At 26.3% G+C, this 18952-nt stretch overlaps 1 protein-coding gene across 1 annotated transcript; it reads right to left on the bottom strand.

The window, feature by feature from the left end:
• Positions 1-399: 399 nt before the first annotated feature.
• On the bottom strand, positions 400-18947 carry LOC107449918 (CB1 cannabinoid receptor-interacting protein 1). Its single transcript, XM_016065595.4, has 4 exons — positions 18806-18947; positions 15741-15838; positions 15247-15391; positions 400-13146 (listed from the first exon to the last, which is right to left on the bottom strand). Exons 1-4 carry the CDS (start codon positions 18866-18868, stop codon positions 12982-12984), a joined length of 471 nt encoding a protein of 156 aa, XP_015921081.1. The 5' UTR covers positions 18869-18947; the 3' UTR covers positions 400-12981.
• Positions 18948-18952: the final 5 nt, after the last annotated feature.

Genomic DNA, 18952 nt, shown 5'->3' with positions numbered 1-18952 from the left:
TGCATAACTGAATATGCCTGCAAGAGATTTCAAATTACTTGTTGAGTCCAGGCCACGTCGAGTTACTGCTAGAGCTAGAGGAGGTCCGAAACGATATCAAGCGGTATACCGTGACGTATGTCACCCCATTGTATATCTATATCATTTGACGTAAAAATAGCAGTGGAAATAAATACTCAGCACTAGTCGGATTCGTTGACGATCAGCCTGCAGACGATTCTTAAAACTTACTTCAACAAAACGCGTGCCTCAGAAGAAAGACTATTGGACCATATCTCATTTTCTGAGTACAAACATTGAAAAAACGATGTTTTTAATTTTACCGTGGTGTCTTCCCGTAATGCGATTACGTAGTTTATATCAAATTATTTACACAAAGGAGACCAGAACAAAAAATAATAAACTTTGTATTAGCTTTTATTTTCTTAGTATACACAGAACATTCATCAGAGAAAAAGAAAGTTAAATATATCACATAGTTAAATTGAAAACAAACACGGAATTAGTAATTCAATAGAGATGAATAAATAGAATCATTTACAGAATGTAATAAAGTCTTTAAATAGAAAAACATTAAATGATTGTTCAATTGAATAAAAAATATATTAATAATTCATACTCAATACATAAAGCGTATTTATTCCTTAAAATATTTGTAAATACTTGAGATAATTATAAAGAAATATGCTGGGTGTGCAAGAGAGTGATTTTTAAAATTTTAATCAAAGCATTTATTTGTTTGATTAATCTAACAGTAAATATTGTATAGTTTATCTATTGAAAGAACTCTCCTCGACACTAAGTCTAAGGCCGTCTGTTGCTATGGAAACAAGAAATAGAGTATTTCGAAGAGGGGAGCTCTCTCTAACCTCAACCTCATTGACTTAGATAGTTAAACCTCAAACATAGTCACCGACACTGCTCCAGACCGAAGGGAGTTCTTTCCTTAGACAGACTATACACTGAGGTAAGTATATCTGATTTTTACCCAGGCATGTATAGTAATTAAGTCAATATTAATAGCAATTAGGCCAATCTAAGCGTTATTGTAGCGGCCATATTGTCAATTTATTTATTAATGTATTTTATTTAAACACACATATAAAATAAAAGTTTGAAAATATAATGGAAAGAAAACGATCTTATTTTATTTCTAGACACAATATTCTGCTTAAACTAATTCAATAAGTTCCAACAACTATTTAGTTTTATCCAATTTCAAAACTTAATTTTATGTTGGAGAAAAACGAAGAACAAAAAATTAAATAAGTATCTTTCTAGGTTAAAAATAAATAAAAAGTTTGGTGCAGTTTTCGTTGAAGTTTCAGAAAATTTTCGATGCGCTTTTTAAGTCATAATGCAAAAATGAATGGGAAAAAAACATGAAATAGATATGTTTCTAGAATACTCTACTATGAAAATAATAATGTTATAAGAACACCAGTTTTTGAGTTATTTTTATGTCTATATTTAATTTTTTTTTCCGTCACGTAATTCAATTATTTGAAAACTAAGAGCAACTCTATTTTGCAGATCGCTGTTCTTATGCACATAGACATTTAATTTGCTGCTAATAGCAAGATCAAATTATCCTGATTGATTACGATAAATCATAACTTAATTTCCCAAATAAAAAATAATATGCAGAAATGATCACAAAAATATCGTAAGATTTAAAAACTACAACAGTACATAATTTTTTTTTTTAATTCTAAAACAAACATACACGTATTTTCAGTTTCTAGAGTAACATTAAGTTCTAAACTAATCCATATTATATTTTTTTAAACACTCATGCTCTTTCACAAGTAAGCTAATCATTTTGTTAAAATTCTAAATTTCTTCTAACGCTTCAGCAGACGCAATAACAACAAACAATGTCGCTCTTAATTTTTTTTCTTTACTTTATAAATTCGATGCTAAGATCAGAGATAATAACAATTGGCTTGCAACCCTTGAAGTAGTTCATAATTATGAAGTATAATAAAAATATTTAAGTTTTGTAATAGAGATTTCATTTCAGAATTAATTCAGATTTCGATAATTTTTTTCGGGAAAACTAATAAAATTTTTTTTTTATTTAGGCTTAGATTCATAAAATAAAATTTTACTAACCTTCTTTTGAAATAATAAGGCCACATTTTTTTGTTTAGGTACATAGTAGTTTTAAAGAAACTTTTAAAGTAACTATGCTGAACAAAATGTTATACTTTTTTGCTCTAAATAGAAGTCAATAAAATTTTATTTTAAGAATTTAAGCTTGAATAAAAGAGTATTAATTGATAAAAAAATATATCTATTAATTATTTTGATAATTATAATTTTTTTCATTTTAACTATTCAAATAAAATTTATTCAAACTTAGATTGATAAAAAAAAATTTCAGTTACTTAATATCGAAATTCCATTTAAAATTACATATCAAGTGAATTGTAATTTTAAAGAAACTATACTAAACAAAATATTATGCTTTTTATACTAAATACAGGTTAATAAAGTTATAAAGAATAACAGCGTGGATAAATTTGTTATATTTATGTTATTTGAATATGTTTAGTTTATATGAAAAACAAATTTTTAAAAAAAATTTATTTACCTATTAAATTTTAAATAATTTAGAAACTATTTTAGGAGTCAATTTATGAAATTAGGTTCAATAATAAGATTTTTTCCTATTAAATCCAGTATAAAAATTTTACAGAAAAAAACTTTCTTTTTAAAGTAAATTGGTATCTTTTTCAAACATCTATTCAATAATCTACGCTTGAAATTAAAACTAACAATAATTTTTTTTATACATAAATATTGAGTTTCAAATATTTATTTTCCAAAGTTATATATTCTAAAACGTGACTAATTAACTACAGAAAAATATTTAGACACAAATTAAAAATTGATGGACAACTCTAAAAATACATTTAGTATTGCTATTAAAGAGTCCTAAAACTACAAATACACGCATTTTTCGGTACTTCTTTAAAGTAAGCAATACCAAAAGAAAACAATTTCTCACATTGATTTTAAATTATCTTAAATAGCATTATGGTATACAAATCTAATAGTATGTGCGATACACTTTATTTCATAATATCAATTTTTTATATAAATTTGTATTACGGCAATAAAAAATTTACAAACAATATCACATTTCTTCTATGTACATATTAATGCTTATTATTTTATAAATTTGTTGTATTATAAAAGCAGCAGGGATGTTTGTATTTTGCTCATTTCTCTGTCAAAGAACAAAAGCAGTTTGAGAATCCTCAATAAATAATGACTGGATAATGTTTTCAGCTTTTAATTTAAATAATAATTAAAAGAGACTGAAGGCGATATAACATTAATGTATTAACTGTAATAAATAATTCACAGATATAAAAATTGGAGGTTATTTTTGTTCGTTTAAATTTTGCTAGTGGAAGTCGCAATTGAAGAAAAAAAAAAGGATCAATTTTTTGACAACAAAAATCTATTGATGTGATCTTGGAAATGTATGAAGTTTCCTTTTGGTAATTTAATTTTTGATTTCTTTGAAACAAGCGTGTAAAGCAAAAAAGAATGGGCCAGAACAAAAGTTATATCTTCACAAGCTGAAACTGCATTTTGGATCTTAAAAGTCAGTTTCATTTGGTATTATTCATTCTCAAGTTCAGCCCTCCTCCAAAAAAATTCAAATTTCTCTATATAATTGAAAAATAAATGATTTGATGTATGTCTACTAAGGATATCACAATTTACACGCGTAAATCTTCACCAATCATGAATAACGAACTAAGCCTTATTAGTGTGAGAAAAGGGAGTACCTATACCTTCATGGTTAATTACAATATCAAACTGGAAAATCTGGGAATAAAATGGGACTAATTAATGGGGAAAAAAATATCTGAAGTAAAATGCTTACCATATCTGTATGGTAAGCAAAAGTTTGTGGAGGATAGCAGTTAAGATAATCTAAGTTCTTCTGTACTAACTTAAACATAAGTTGGAAGTAGTAATTCATTTTTTCTAGGATGTGCTAAATTTTTTTTTTTTAGAATGTGATGAAAACCTCTGATATGAAATATGTCGAATAAAATAAATACATCCTTCAGTTAGTAAAAACCATCAAAAAAAATTGTAGAAATAATTTAAATATTTATAAATTATGTTTTGAATTTGATTAGTAACTAATAAATCTTTATGATTCTAGTAAAGGTAGGTATTTTATTTACGTCCCACTAGAGCTGCACACTGGGCTATTGGCGACGGTCTGGGAAACATCCCCAAGAATGATCCGAAGAGGAAGACATGCCATTACAATTTTGATTCTCTTCAGAGGGTATGGCTTCTCTGCTGCGAGTGAGGTTGGGAACTTCACGGTAGAACAGCTTAACGAGGACAGATGCGATACACCCTCGGACCCAATGTAGGCAGATCAAATCGGTCACCCACCCGCTTACGCTTGGCTTCAGTGTTCTACTGGGAAGTGTCTTTACAATCAGTCCACTGCGGGACTGATTTTAATAAAGATTTAATGGTTTAAAAGAAAAAGAATCAGAAAATAAATATGTAAACAGAAAGTATATAGTAATTTTTACTGGACAAATCGAAAAACAAGTAAACAAACAATACAATTACAGGAAAACAAAAATATATTAATTTAAAGTTAATTTATTTTTTTTATTTATTTATTCTTGCAAATTATAGGTTTTTAACTGGACTTAAAAACCACAAATCACGATGGATCCCTAATATTGACTATTTATTAACAAAGAAGGCCTTTTAAAAAGTTCACTTTAAGTTGCCTTCAGTAACACTTCACCAAATGCAAAAGTTAGCTTTCAAAACACTCGTTTCATACAGTTTAAAGCTTAGCTCAGATGGACTGGATCAGGTTTACAGCAATTTGTTTTTTAAAAAAAGGCACGTTTTTCAGTAAAAAATGTTGAGGAAACAATTTGGAACGATCACAACACAGATCTCTTCATAACAGGGAAGTTTTTGTAAATGCAAGATAGGGAAAGAAAAAAAAAAAGACTTTTGAACTTTGGAAAATTAAAAAAATAATTTAGCGTTTAAGAAGAGTTACAATGATGCAAACAGCCCTGCAGCTTCATAAAAAAATGTCCCGAATAAAAGTACGAGCCAAAAAAGCTCGTTTTTTTAAGGCAATAAAAAGGTGACTAAGAGTCCTAAGGCAAAAAGGATCTATCATTAAATGCTTATCAAATAGACTCTACACACAAAAAATGTATACAAAAGTCGAATATATTTCTAAAATCACAAACAAGTTGCAGTAACAAGTACATTGAACTTTAACGTCGCTGCTTTACACATTCAACTACGAACATGTAATCTAACATATTCTGACTAGTTTCAATGTACTATAGGAATGAATCAGTCACAATAATGTAGTATTATGTGACCTATAGTTGCCGTGCATGATGTTGGAAAATGTGCGAAGCATTTACAAGGTGTAGCAAAACAGCTTAGACATTTTCTATAAATATTTATACACAAAGAAATCTTCGATTGCGAAAATAATCTGTTTCAAAATCTCGCAAACATTTGCATACATCTAATTGTTTTATTGGGCAAGTTATTTTGCCAAACCTTGCAATGGTAAACAGTTTAATAGATTCAAAATTCACAAGATTGTAAAATTGGCAACCTTCATATATATATATTTATTTAATAAACAATTACTTGTAAGTATGTTAGCACAGATAATTAGCTAAGATGCACATTAAACTCTTACGAAATAATAACTTTCGAGTGAAATAGAAGAAACATCTATTTTGATTTAAGTGACATTTATTAAATTAAGTTATTGATAATTAAAAGTGTTTCAAAGTAACTCAAATAAATAAGATATAAAAATGAATTCCAAAATTTTAATAAAAGGAACTTAATTTCAAAACTTTAATAAATCGAAGCATTATTATCATAAGTGTTATAATTTTGATTAAGTTCTAAACTTATGATTGATTACTTTTTAATAAAATGTTAAAGTTCCAAAATTCATTGTATATTCCACATTTTGAACAAAACAAAAATTTAACTTTTTTATGCTATTGCAAAATGTTAAAATATTAGCAGAACAAAATGAAATACGGCTATTAAAGTTTTAGATATAAGTTGATTGATTGAAAAATTCAGATAATGATTAAATAGCCTTAATACAGAACATAAATAAGCACTGTAAATGACAGAAGCAGTGAAATCATCAGAGCTTATATTTAATGTTTTTTTTCTTCCTAAAACAAAAAATTAGAAGAACAAATCCCTCTAACTACTTACTATTAATTTTTCAGTAGATACTGGTATACAATCAAACAATGTTTTCAAAATCTTCAACATTGTAATAATTTAAAACATTAAATAGAACTTTACTGACATCAAGATAAATGTAAAAATATTTTAAATACATCAAAATCAGATCATCGAAATAGATTTACAATTATAATAAGACTGGTCAACTTGCCAAGCAAAATATTATAAAATAAATTAGAAAGTTTATTTAACTCAGCAAGTGAACTTTCGACATACGTAATGACAGGAACAAAGTTTGATACGATAACACTAGCAGCTTAACTCCAAAAAACTTAGTCCAAAGGCTATAGAATAAAATGAATTTTGGAGGAATCCATTTAAAATTTAGTCTGATGTAGATTTTGTTGTTCTTATTAAAATTTAAAATAGGAAAAATCTTCAGATCAATAATTTCAGAAATATAATGTAAGGTTTTCAAAAGTAGTAATAAAAAATGTATCTAACTTTTCTATAAATTATATATTCCTTGAAAAGTATTTTTTAAGCATCTTGGTTATTAAGTCTTTTTAAATGCAGATGGCATGAAGATGTAACAAATTTTGCTCACTGTTTTAAGAGAGAAAATACTCAATATTAAATGCACTTACATCTGAATGCAATACTTAAAACAAATTGAAATAATTATAATTGTTTTCATTAATGATACAGTAGAACTCAACTAATTTGAATCAGAATGAAACCATTGTTAGCTTAACAGGAAAAGTTAAGATTATTCTAAAATTTTTACTCATTCAATATAAATTCAACAGGAAAATTCATAACGAAAATAATTGGTAACGCTTTTGCATAGAAGTCCTACAAACTTTTAAGTTTTTGACAACTTATCTCAAAATTTATTAAAATTATAATATTAAGCATAAATTGGGGTCTGTAGCAAAGTTTTTCAACAAAAAATAAGTGCTTTTAAGCACAAAAATATTTGTAAGCATTTCAGAAAAAAGTCGTGCACCAATAAAAAAAATTTCTTCCTATTTATGAAAATTGTTCATATTTATACATAAATTAAAAAATTTCAAAAACTTTTTCAAAGTTTTACATAATCAATAAATAAACAACTTGCTTCCTGTAAGACTGTTTTTAATTTTAGTAGCCCCATAAAAACATTTTATGCACAATTTTAAAAATGTTCATTGTAGAATTACATATACTATTTTTTAAATTAACTAATTGAATAAATTATGCAAAAGAATAATTTTAATTTAAAATAATCTATTCCCCATTAATTTAAACAAAAGTTATTTTTTAGAATTAAATAAAAATTATTTATAAAGGTATACTAAACAAGAGAACTTATAAGATTAATATTTTTTATTATACAGAACTTATAATACGGATGCGTAGACAGCTAAGCAGACAAAGAAAACCTAATTGATAAAAAAATAAAGAATTGTGGTACTGATTTAAAAATAAGACAATGCAAGAACTTAAGCTTCATTGTTTATGTCAGAAGAAACTCATTAAAATTATAAAAAAAAAGAAAGCAAAATTTTAATTTGGTATAAGGGGAAACATTTAGTAATGTTATTCAAGAGATTTTCGGTGTGACTTTAAAGGCCAGGAAATGAAACCTGAAATCTCAAAACCCCATAAATTGCAGGTGTGAGTGCACAAATGTTTAAAAAAAAATTTGGTTTATTGCGCACACATGCACATCTGCGAGTTATCAGTTCATTAAACATGTAATATGATTAGTGCTTTCGAATGATCCAAATGATTATTATGATGATCAAATGATCTCAAATGATTATGAAATGGAATAATAATAAAAGAAATAGGGATATAATGGATGGTAATTGAATGACACACCAAAAACCACACGTTTTGCGTAATTCATGCCAAAGAAATACTTTTTCTGGAAAAAAACTAAATACTTTTTGACTAACAATGAAAAATAAGCACCGTTAAAGGCTTTAAAAAAAGAGAAAAAAAAGCACTTTTTAAAAATGCTATGCACTCTGTCAAGATATCTATTCCAGATCAAAATTATTTAAACTCTATAAGTGAGAAACAAAGCTACATAGTCTAAAATTAAGATTATCATTTGTCATTTTGGGATACAGACATAAGAGATTAAAAGTGGGATTTTTGACATTTATGATTCAAAAACAGATATTGCAATTTTCAATACAAAAAAATAAGTGATCTTCAAATCATATATTTTAAAGTTTTTATTTTCAACGCTTTATCATTATACGGATTCTAGCTCATTGTCTTAGAAAGTTAAAAATTTTTGACATTACATTAGCCATTATAGCTAAATATGGCTATAATGTAATGCTCTAATGTAATGCTCTAATGTAAAGTTCTTATTTACAATTCAGATTACAGACCACATTGAATGCAAATTCCTGTGTTAAATTTGGATTATCTGATGATTTATGAATTAAACACTTGAACAACAGTTTTTATGACACTATATCATAGTAATTTTGTGTTGAGTTTATACTATCAAAATTTTGTCACCAGTTGTTCAAACTAATCATAAATTGGGACAATAGCTTTTTCATCATTACAATACAAATTCAATTTGAATTAGTTGAGTTCTACAGTACACTGTTGACTAGTGAGATTATAGAATACAAGACATTTGATTTTAATAAAACACATTTAAGACTAGAACATTAAACATTAATTTTTTACCACATGCTCATTAAAAAATACAGCATAACAACATTAAGAATGAAATGTTATCATAGCCAGTATACAAACCAAATTTTATATAAGCAAGTTCTAACAGCATATAACAATTGTGAATACAGATTAAAATAAAATTTTAAACCTCTATTACAAAAGTATCACAGAAAAATACTAGTGAAAAAATCACATAGCTATATGTCATGTTTTGTTGGATCAGTGAACACAAAAAACACAGTGAAAATATATTCTTAAAACACAAATATAGTGACACTATATAACAACATGCTGGAAAATGTATTTATACGCATTCACATGGTAAAAACATACAAAAGAGAAAAGACAAAAAACTAATTTAAAATAACTAATGAAACATAATACTGTAACAGTTCATTTCATTTTTAAATTATAATATTTCTTTTAAAATCTCCTTAAAAATAAGGAAATTAAAAAGTTAAATAATACTAATCTTTTATAAATAACGTTAAGAATGGAAATACATTCATAAATATGGCACAGATTAAAATATTTTGATTTATTCTCAAAGAATTAAAGTAGGTGGTTTATATTATGGCATTTCAGCAAACACGTCTACTACACATTTAATAATTTTTTCTCATTGCAATCTGTTTAAAATAAGGATATATATCGAGAAGTAAACCAGACTTAAAGTAAAATAAGTTTTTTTTGGGGGGGAATCAAGAATACAATGACTAATGAAAAGAGTAAACTGTAAGTAATAAAAGGAGAATTAACTAATTTCGGAGTAAATGAAAGGAAAAGTGACTGGTATCTGGCAAACTTATTTAATGAGTTTGAAAATTTGTTTCTTTTAATTATAACAGTCTGAGTTTAACATCAGCCATTTCTTGCTTTCATTCACTTTTGTATTAATTAAACCCCCAGGTGTTGAGCTCTCAGGCAAAATAATACGGAAACTTCCCTGCTATGCACTACTCATTCAGTCTTTCTCTCTTTTTCGTAGCAGAAAAGAAACCATTTTAACTTTAGAAAAAGTGTCGCGACTAGTGGTTAACCAAGTAATTTCCTGCCAAAAGCAGTTTTATGGTCGATTGCTCAACTTTCCCCTTTGTCTGCAAGGTTGTAATTACCAAAAATATGCAAATGCTACTTCTTTCAGTTGGTTCCACAGTTTTTAGCAAAATACAAGATCTAAAAAAAGAAAAGAAAAAAAGATTGATTCTCCTGAATTTTATTTCTTCTTATCTCTATATTATTGACTAAAATACATAAAAAATTAATTTCAGCAAAATAAAAAAACTGCATATGATTGCTTACATTAGATATAATCGAAAGGCGTGTATAGCAGGGATATTAAATGAGGCATAATATACATGTATATATAGTAAACTTTCAGAAATAGTGAAAATTAAATGAGGATTAATCAATCGAGATCCTTTTTCCAAAAAAATAAAATAAAAATTACAAGGTGGAAGAAGGTATGTAACAGGAATCTTAAAGTATTCTCTTATGTATTTCCTAAAACTTAAATGCAAAAATACAGAACCCTACTCTTCTAGCACCAGTAAGATGAGCTACTAAAGGACCAGCACCTAACATCTATATATTGAATTACAGTAATCTATATCAAGTTTTAAAAAAATGAAATTAGAATGTAAGTTTAGATAAAACAAGGTACTATACTGTTAAGTTCACCACAATTCTGATTCATTTAGATTTTTCTCTTATTTTTAAGATACTAGATATTCTGTTTGTAATATGACATAGAGTCTTTGATTAAAAATTAATGCATTTTTTTCTTCATTTAAATTCTGGTGTGAAAAAAATGACACTTAAACAACTTTGATGTAATGAGCAATGATGCTCAAAAAATAGCACAGTTTAAGTACAAATGTCTCAAAAACATGAACTCGGAAATTGTGTTTAGGTGCAGATAAGGCAAGTTATTCCTCAAATTAGAATATTTTGTGTATAAAATTATTTAAGTTAAGGAATTTGAATAAGCATCCATTAAGATTTGAATGCAGAGTTAAATTGATGATTTTGACATATAACAAAGCTTTTATTTTTAAATATAAATTTACATTACATTGAAAACTTAACCTATGAATATAATTCTTATTAACAAAATCAATTTATACTGATATTTGAAGAAATATATGAAATCAGTATAAAATATTTTTGATTTAAACAAATTGAAGTTAGCAAAGCCATACTTTTCATTAAATATTAGATGAATTTTAATGAGGCAGTAGCTTTTCATTCCACGAAACATTAAAAAAGTTTCATGAAAATTGCATAACATTGAAGAAATGTGGTCGTGAGTTTTTATTAAAAAACAAATTGTATTCAACAAGTTACTAATAATTCAGTCTCAAAATGCGTTGAACATAATAAAATTTTAAAAATTTGATTTTGTCTAGAGTTAATAATCCTAAATCAGATGTCTCTCAATTTATTGATCGTTTTCAAAAAACAGGATTTTTAAACTAAAAAATGAAAAAGAAATTGAAAGTTTTCTAGTTAAAATTTGCTTATTTATTAATTATTTTATAATAAATATATAAATTTTCATGTAAGTGAAACAGACAAAGTTTAGATGAAGATTCTAAATAAAACAAATTCTTACAAGTGCAAAATATAAATAAAAAGCACATTTTTTGTATTAAGAAAATATAAGTATACATGATTTTTTTTTTCATTAAGTGAAGCCATAAAAAATGGAGCATTTAACATAAAATGAATTGGTGTTCTATAAGTATAGATATTAAATATAAAAAAAAAGTTATGCAGCAAGATTTGAAGAAAAATAGATCAAACTTGAAAATGACTTAGATTATGAGATCCAAGTTACTTGAATTGGCAAGTAACTGATAAATAGAAGATAAACTTTGAAAAAAAGGTACAAGGCAGTGCAATATCATGAAAAATGTGAGTAAGCTTATTAAAAGTGTTGTGAAAGAAGTAGAATAAATTCTAAATTTAAGAAAAATCTCATGTAATTTACATATGACATTTTATATTTTAAAAACCTAAACACTAAGCTCAAGATTATATAAAATTTGAAGACTAAATGCAGATACTAATAAGTGCAAATATATAATAGTTATAGAAATAAAATAAAAAATGCTTGGATGCAAATATATGCTAGTAAATTAATATAGTGCTTACATAGTAAGAAAAAAAAAGAAATTGTACACATATTATAAAATTAAGTGTAATGTCCATTAAAGAAATTTCATGAATTTGTACAAACAGCTCCACAAATAACTGTTATAAATCCAACCAATTTCACATTAGTGTTATATCTTTAGAAAATACAGCTATCGGAAAGACAAAACACATAAAGTAGGGGCCAATATAAAGAGTGATTAGTTTTCATACACTTCTATTAGCAGTTGAAGAACTTAACAATTCTTCAATAAATTTAAATCTTTAAAAAAAAAATTACTTAAGCATTAAGTGCTAAATTTTCATTTGCACTGTAAGTAAAGTAATATTTTTATTAAAAATCTGTAATTTAAAAACCAGCTTTGAATTATGCCCAAAACTTGCAAAATTACTGATAATAAAGTTTTTTCTTTCAAAAAACTAATTTCAATTCTAAGTATAGAAAAAAATAACAATGAAGAGATAAAACTATTAATTACTTTTAAAGATGCACACCCCTGTAATAGGGATCATAATATATCAATATTGACGATGCAAAATTTAGAGAAAAACAAAGCAATATCAATATAAAAAGTTTAAGACATCCAAGGTAAGTTACTTGAAAAAGCAAGCAATTAATAAAGTGTTTACCCAGAATGTTTTAAATAGAAAATATATATAATTCTCTCTAAAATTGTGGATATAGATAATTATTGAAATATAAATGCAATTTTTCAATAAAATAATATTAACTAAAAAATAAATGATGTTGCAATGTAAATAAATGCAATTATCTAAAAAGGTTTAAGTTAAATAAAAAATTTCATATTGCTTGAATGCAGTGAAATGAATGAAAAATAATCTCAAATAAGCAGAAATATTTAGGAGGAAAAAAGCCAATCATCTGAAAACTTCTTTTCCTATTTCAAAGATACCACTTTCATCTTTATAACTGCATTCATATTCAATGTGATGTAAATCGTTGCCCCAAACTGAATGGCTCTTATCATTTGATTTATAAAACTTGAACTGCAATGGTATTTCCAAACTTCCCAAGCCTTGAATCTAAAAATAAATTAATTCATTAACATGGTATAATAAATTATTTTATCAAAAAATAGAAAGGACAATAATTAAAAAAAATGTTTGTTTAAAAATTATTAAGTCAACTAGCCTAAGTATTAAAAGAATTAGCCCAGTAAAAAAAGAAAGAAAAGAGACCTTCATAGGATACTTTTTTTAATTGTGTAAGCTATAATTGTATTAGAATTGAGCTAACAACTCTGTCTCTTTTAAATAAATAATTCACTAATAATTCAATGAATTTTTGTATTTCAGTCTTAAAGCTTTTTTCATTAATTTCAAAATTTTTTTTTATTTATTTATCAGGCCATGTGATCTTCAATATTTTACTGATAATTTTTTTGCTACAGATATAAAGTCATCTGATCATTATTATAGAAAAAAAAAAGCACCCAAGGTAGAATAAGAATAAAATTTTTGAATGCATTGGTCACATTTTCTTATTTTTCATTTAAAATAAATTTGACTTTTTTAGATAAAAAAAATATATTCACTTCAACATTAAGTGAAAATTTTAATTTTATTGTACATTTAATAAAATACTATTTCCTCCTTATTTTAGCTTGAAAACCATTTAACTAATATTCTGATACTCAGTGCAGGGTTTGGTTTAACATCATTGCTCATTTGCATAATATTTTTTCTATATTATTCAACAGAGAAATTTTTATACAAAAATCTTTAAGTAGCTTTATAAAATTTCACAATTTAAAAAAAAAGAAGGAAAAAAAGTTTTTGATCAATGAATTTATTTTTGAAAGTTGTTGTAAGACTTCAATTACTATTAAAATAAATTAATCGGGTAAAAAATTGTTATACACAAAAGCAACCAAATTCTTAAGTAGTAATAGTTACAAATGAGAATCCTTATATAAATCTCTCTCTCTCTATATATATATATATATTCAAATTTTTAAAAAATTTAATTAGCATTGCATTTTTAGTTGAATGTCTTTTTAGTTTAATTTTCTTACATTAAAGCTCCTTTCTGAACTTTTTTAAAGGATTTTAACTTTAGTATCCAATTTTTTAGTGTTTTTTGGTATGTAAAAAAATATTAGAAGAAGTCATCATTAAATATTATTCTTATGTATTAAAGTCAAAAAGTAGAATTAGCAAGGTTTAATCACATTATCTACAGTTACACATTTTCCAATGAGGCTATCGACTTATTTTTGATAAGTTTAATTTTTGTACAGAAATAAAGCAACAAGCTTTAATCAAAAATGAAATTAAAAAAATACTGTTGATATGAAAAGATAAAATATGTTAATCAAATAAAATAATTTTATAACTAAGTACAAGTTACATGAGTCACCCATCATATATATGTAATATTATATATATGCATATTGTATCTTCTAAAAATGTATTTTTATAAAATATCATGATCAATTAAAATCAAAAAGTAAATTTACCAAGGTATAATCACATCAGCAACAATAAAGCATTTAGCTCCATTAGAATCAATAGTTTATTTAGTAAAATGAATTTAAGAAGGAAGTTTGAACGAAAGATAATAAATAAATTATAATCATTAATAGATAAAATAAAAAAACAAACATTGCTATGAAAGGATTATAAAAATATTAGTCGAATAAAACAATTTATTTTCTTAAAATTTTCAAAAATTAAAAAATTTAGATTACAGTGTATATGCATTATATACATAACTTTAAATGAGCATGATGTCTAAATGCTGGAGCAGTAAGACTTATAAAGCAAGGGACAACTCTCAAGATCTGGAAATTTTTACCATTTAACCAATTAGTTTTTTTCATAGTGTTTAATTAGAAAAAATTGCATAGTGGAAAAACCAGGTATATTCTGCAGTAACATTACAAATATATTCAGCAGTAACGTCACAAATATACTCAGCAGTAACATTACAAAAGTATTCAGCAGTAATGTTACAAATATATTCAGCAGTAACGTTACAAATATATTCAGCAGTAACCTTTAAAAAGAGATGTTTAAATTTTTTTTTCATATTATGAACTAAAACAATTTGTTTTAAAATATGAAGAACTATTAGCAAATAAACTAAATTGAAGGAAGGAACAATAAAATTCTCTTACTCACAGTAAGATTAAGAGAAAAATGATCTCGAACATTTTTCTTTGAAACACAGACATCATTAGTCGTCCATAACAGTGCATAAGTAGATGATTCTGGTGTAAATTCTTCTTCTCTTACATCTAATATAGAATTTTTTATAGTTGCAGACCTAAAAATGAAAAAAGACATTCAGCTTTGCTTAGCAATTTAAATATCTTCATTATATTTTTAATAAATAGTAATTCTCTGATCATTAGTCTATAGACTTTTTCAGAATTAAAATCTGGTGTCTTTTCTGAATTTATTTTTCCTTGATATTATTCAACAGGAAAGTAGTGCTTAGCAATTAAATTTCAATACAGTTTTGCCTTAAGGTTGAAGAGTTAGTCTACAGTCAGGATAGGTAAGCATTTGAAAATTAAAATAGCACTGGCCATTTAAACAGGTCTAAAAAGATTATTTTTCAATTAACAAATTGCTGCATAAAAAATTGATTTGTTAAAAAAATTACACCTTACTTGACTTGAATAGGTGGGCGAAAGTTGACGGAAAATTTATAAGTAGTCTCTACATTCATCTTGATTGTACAATTGTATAAAAATCTCTGCCCATCTTGCTGCAATAAAGATGACAAATTTAATTAAGATCACACCAATATTTTAAGTAAAAATTACTTTTCAGAAAGAACAAAAAATTTCTTTAATAAAATAAAAAGACATACGAAGGAGTGCATGAAAGACGTTAACGGCCCACGTGGATTAAACCAGAAACTTTTGGGTCCTTAGTTGAATGCACTATGAACAGGATGCACAGTTCTCACTAAAGAGTGTCAGGATTGATGTTGTAGTTTATTTACGTCGCACTAGAGTTGCACAATGGGCTATTGGCGACGGTCTGGGAAACATACCTTAGGATGATCCGAAGACATGCCATCACAATTTAGATCCTCAGCGGATGAGATGGCACCCCAGCTTCGGTAGCTGTCGCTCTGCACGTGAAGTCGAGCTCATTACGGTAGAACAGTTTAACGAAGACCAATACCGCATACCCTCGGTCCCTACGTAGACTAATCTAAGTGGTCAACCACCAGCCTACTGACCGCAGTCAGTGTGCTGGTGGGTGACCACTTGACTACGGTGATCTGCTGGGAAACGTGTCTTAACGATCTGTCCACTGCGGGACAAGAGTGCTAGGAAGTTTCTATGCAGATACCTCTGCAGGCATATAAAATTGGTCAAAACAAGATATTCACATTTTTCACCGTTATTCATTTGATATAAGAATGACAATCAGCCAATATGCACATCTGCCTCTATCATCATACAAACCTCTTCAAACCAATTATCTCAAAAAATAAACTTCCAAATCTTATTTCAACTTCAAAACTCAGTCTAAATCATTTTAATCTGATAGGCAAAATTTAGTTCTAACGGTAATTTCAAAGTGAAACTTTTCTTTATGTATAAGGACAGGCACAACACAGTTTTAGAAAGAAAAAAAATCCCAATTCCCATATAAAATTTCAGATTTTTTATATTATGCAAAAAACTTTATGCATAAAAATTAAGAAACAACATATCGGGTAGAATAGTTAAGATACCTTCAATTACTTTTACACAATTTGTGGATGAACCCTTGGTTCACCATATAAAATTTTTGCATTTTTAGAACTTTTAAGTTTGTAATGGAAATCAGAAAAGAAAAAAAAAACTAGAATTCTGCACATCTACAGAAAAGTGGTACACCTAAATACAGTAGGGAACCGATTATCCGAAACGATCGGGACCATCATTATTCCGGATAACTGATTTTTCCGGTTTTCTGAATCGCTACAAAAGCCGTTTTTTCATTGTTAAACCCAACTAAAAAAAAAATATTTGGAAATAATCTTAAAAAGAAGAAAAATGATGAAGTAATACACTAATAATTATTTCCAAAATGATGGTAAGGTAAACATCTATCAAAAAAGAAAGAAAAATCCTAAAATCTTAAGAGGGAAATAAAAAAAAATTTTAAAAAATGGTGGGAAAATTTATAGACTTTCGTTCCGGTTTTTTGGTTTTCCGATTTCCGGATAACGGGTTCTGTACAGTAGTATAATTTAACTCAATTTTCAGGATTGATCAATGAAAATGAAGGCTTAAAATGATGAAATTAGATTATACAAAATGTTCATTTTAATTATCGTATTTTATTTATTATTATAATAATATAATCTCAATCTACAATCTCATTTTAATTATTTAAATATTTTTGATTATCTTGAAACACTGAATTTTTTTTTTTCGTCATCTGTTTGCCACTAAACTAGATCTAAAAAGATCTGTCGGCTACAAGATTACAATTAACTCACATAGACTGCAAAACTGCGTTAAATTGTGAAGTGTCAAGTGTAAAAAATCACAGAAGTAACTGAAAATTTAACTAGGAAACTGAATTATTAATGTCTTTTTTTAAAAATTGTTTTTATAAGATAAAAACTAACAAAATATGATAAAAAGTGAAAAATTTCAGAAGTTTTCGTTGAAAGAATATCATTTGAAAAACATTTTACAGAATTTTAATTTATTTTACGTTACATTTTCCCTTGGCCTCCACACACACTCACAAACCGGCAATAGTTGAAATTTTTAATACAATTAATTTAAATGACATAAAAGTTGAAAGTGGACAAAAAGTTCCATGTTATTTTAAAAATTACACTACTGATATAAAGGAACGTTAACAGAAATGAAATTGGAAACTTTTAAAAATATATTCAAAATTTAGCAAAGGTAAAGAAAAATTTGTAATAAAACTATAAATCAATCCAGAATTTTTGGCAGCCCAAGGCGGTCGCCCAGCTTATTTATCCTGTAATGTTTGTATTTTGATAGGTAATCGGAAACTGAGATATAATGAAAAAGAGAATTATTTTTGTGCTGGAGTACAAAAAGTATAAGGAGTAAAAGTATAAGGAGTATAAGGACTATAAGTATCTTTTGAGCTCATTACATTGCTTTCTAAATTAGGAGAAGCTGAAAGCTAGCATAATTTAAGAACTGTATAAATATTTTTTTTCACACACAAATTATCAGCCATTCTAAACTAAATGTTTTTATTTACAAAGTTATATAGTTTAAAACAATATTTTTCTTGATTCAAACATGTTGCACTAAACAAATGATTGGCAGTGAGGCTGTTTGGTAAACAAAAACAATTTTATATCAAACAAAATATAAACCAGTATCACAAAATTTAATTTTACTAATTTCTTTTTAACCAAGTGCATTATTATCCTTCACTAATAGATACATTTTTAGAAATCAAATCACACAGATTTTTATATTACTATCTCACACAAATATATTTATTTAATTTAAACTAAGTAAAAAAATTTACTAATATTCAAAATATTTTACAAACATTATTTTGATAATTAAAACACAAAAGATATTTTTGATCATTATAAATCTAGCTTTACAAGGGATATGTAACATAAATCTTAGCAGTGTCAACATTTGTATTAGTTACATAATTGTAATTTAAACTTCATAAGCAACAAAAAGTTCAAATTCTGTTAATAATAATAATTAAATCTCACTTTGTAATATACGACTGAGTTATCATCATCCCTTTTAACGCCTAGTGTCAAATTGTATTTCATGTTTGAAGCGGTCAGGATACACCCCCAAATTCAATCAATCAAATCAAAGTTATAAATCCCCTTCTTCACCGCTTTAGTGACACT

The sequence above is a fragment of the Parasteatoda tepidariorum genome, chromosome 3, assembly GCF_043381705.1.
Source record: "Parasteatoda tepidariorum isolate YZ-2023 chromosome 3, CAS_Ptep_4.0, whole genome shotgun sequence".
NCBI classification, from domain to species: domain Eukaryota; kingdom Metazoa; phylum Arthropoda; class Arachnida; order Araneae; family Theridiidae; genus Parasteatoda; species Parasteatoda tepidariorum.
Note: the sequence above shows the minus strand (reverse complement) of the source record. Positions and strands in the feature narration are given on the sequence as shown.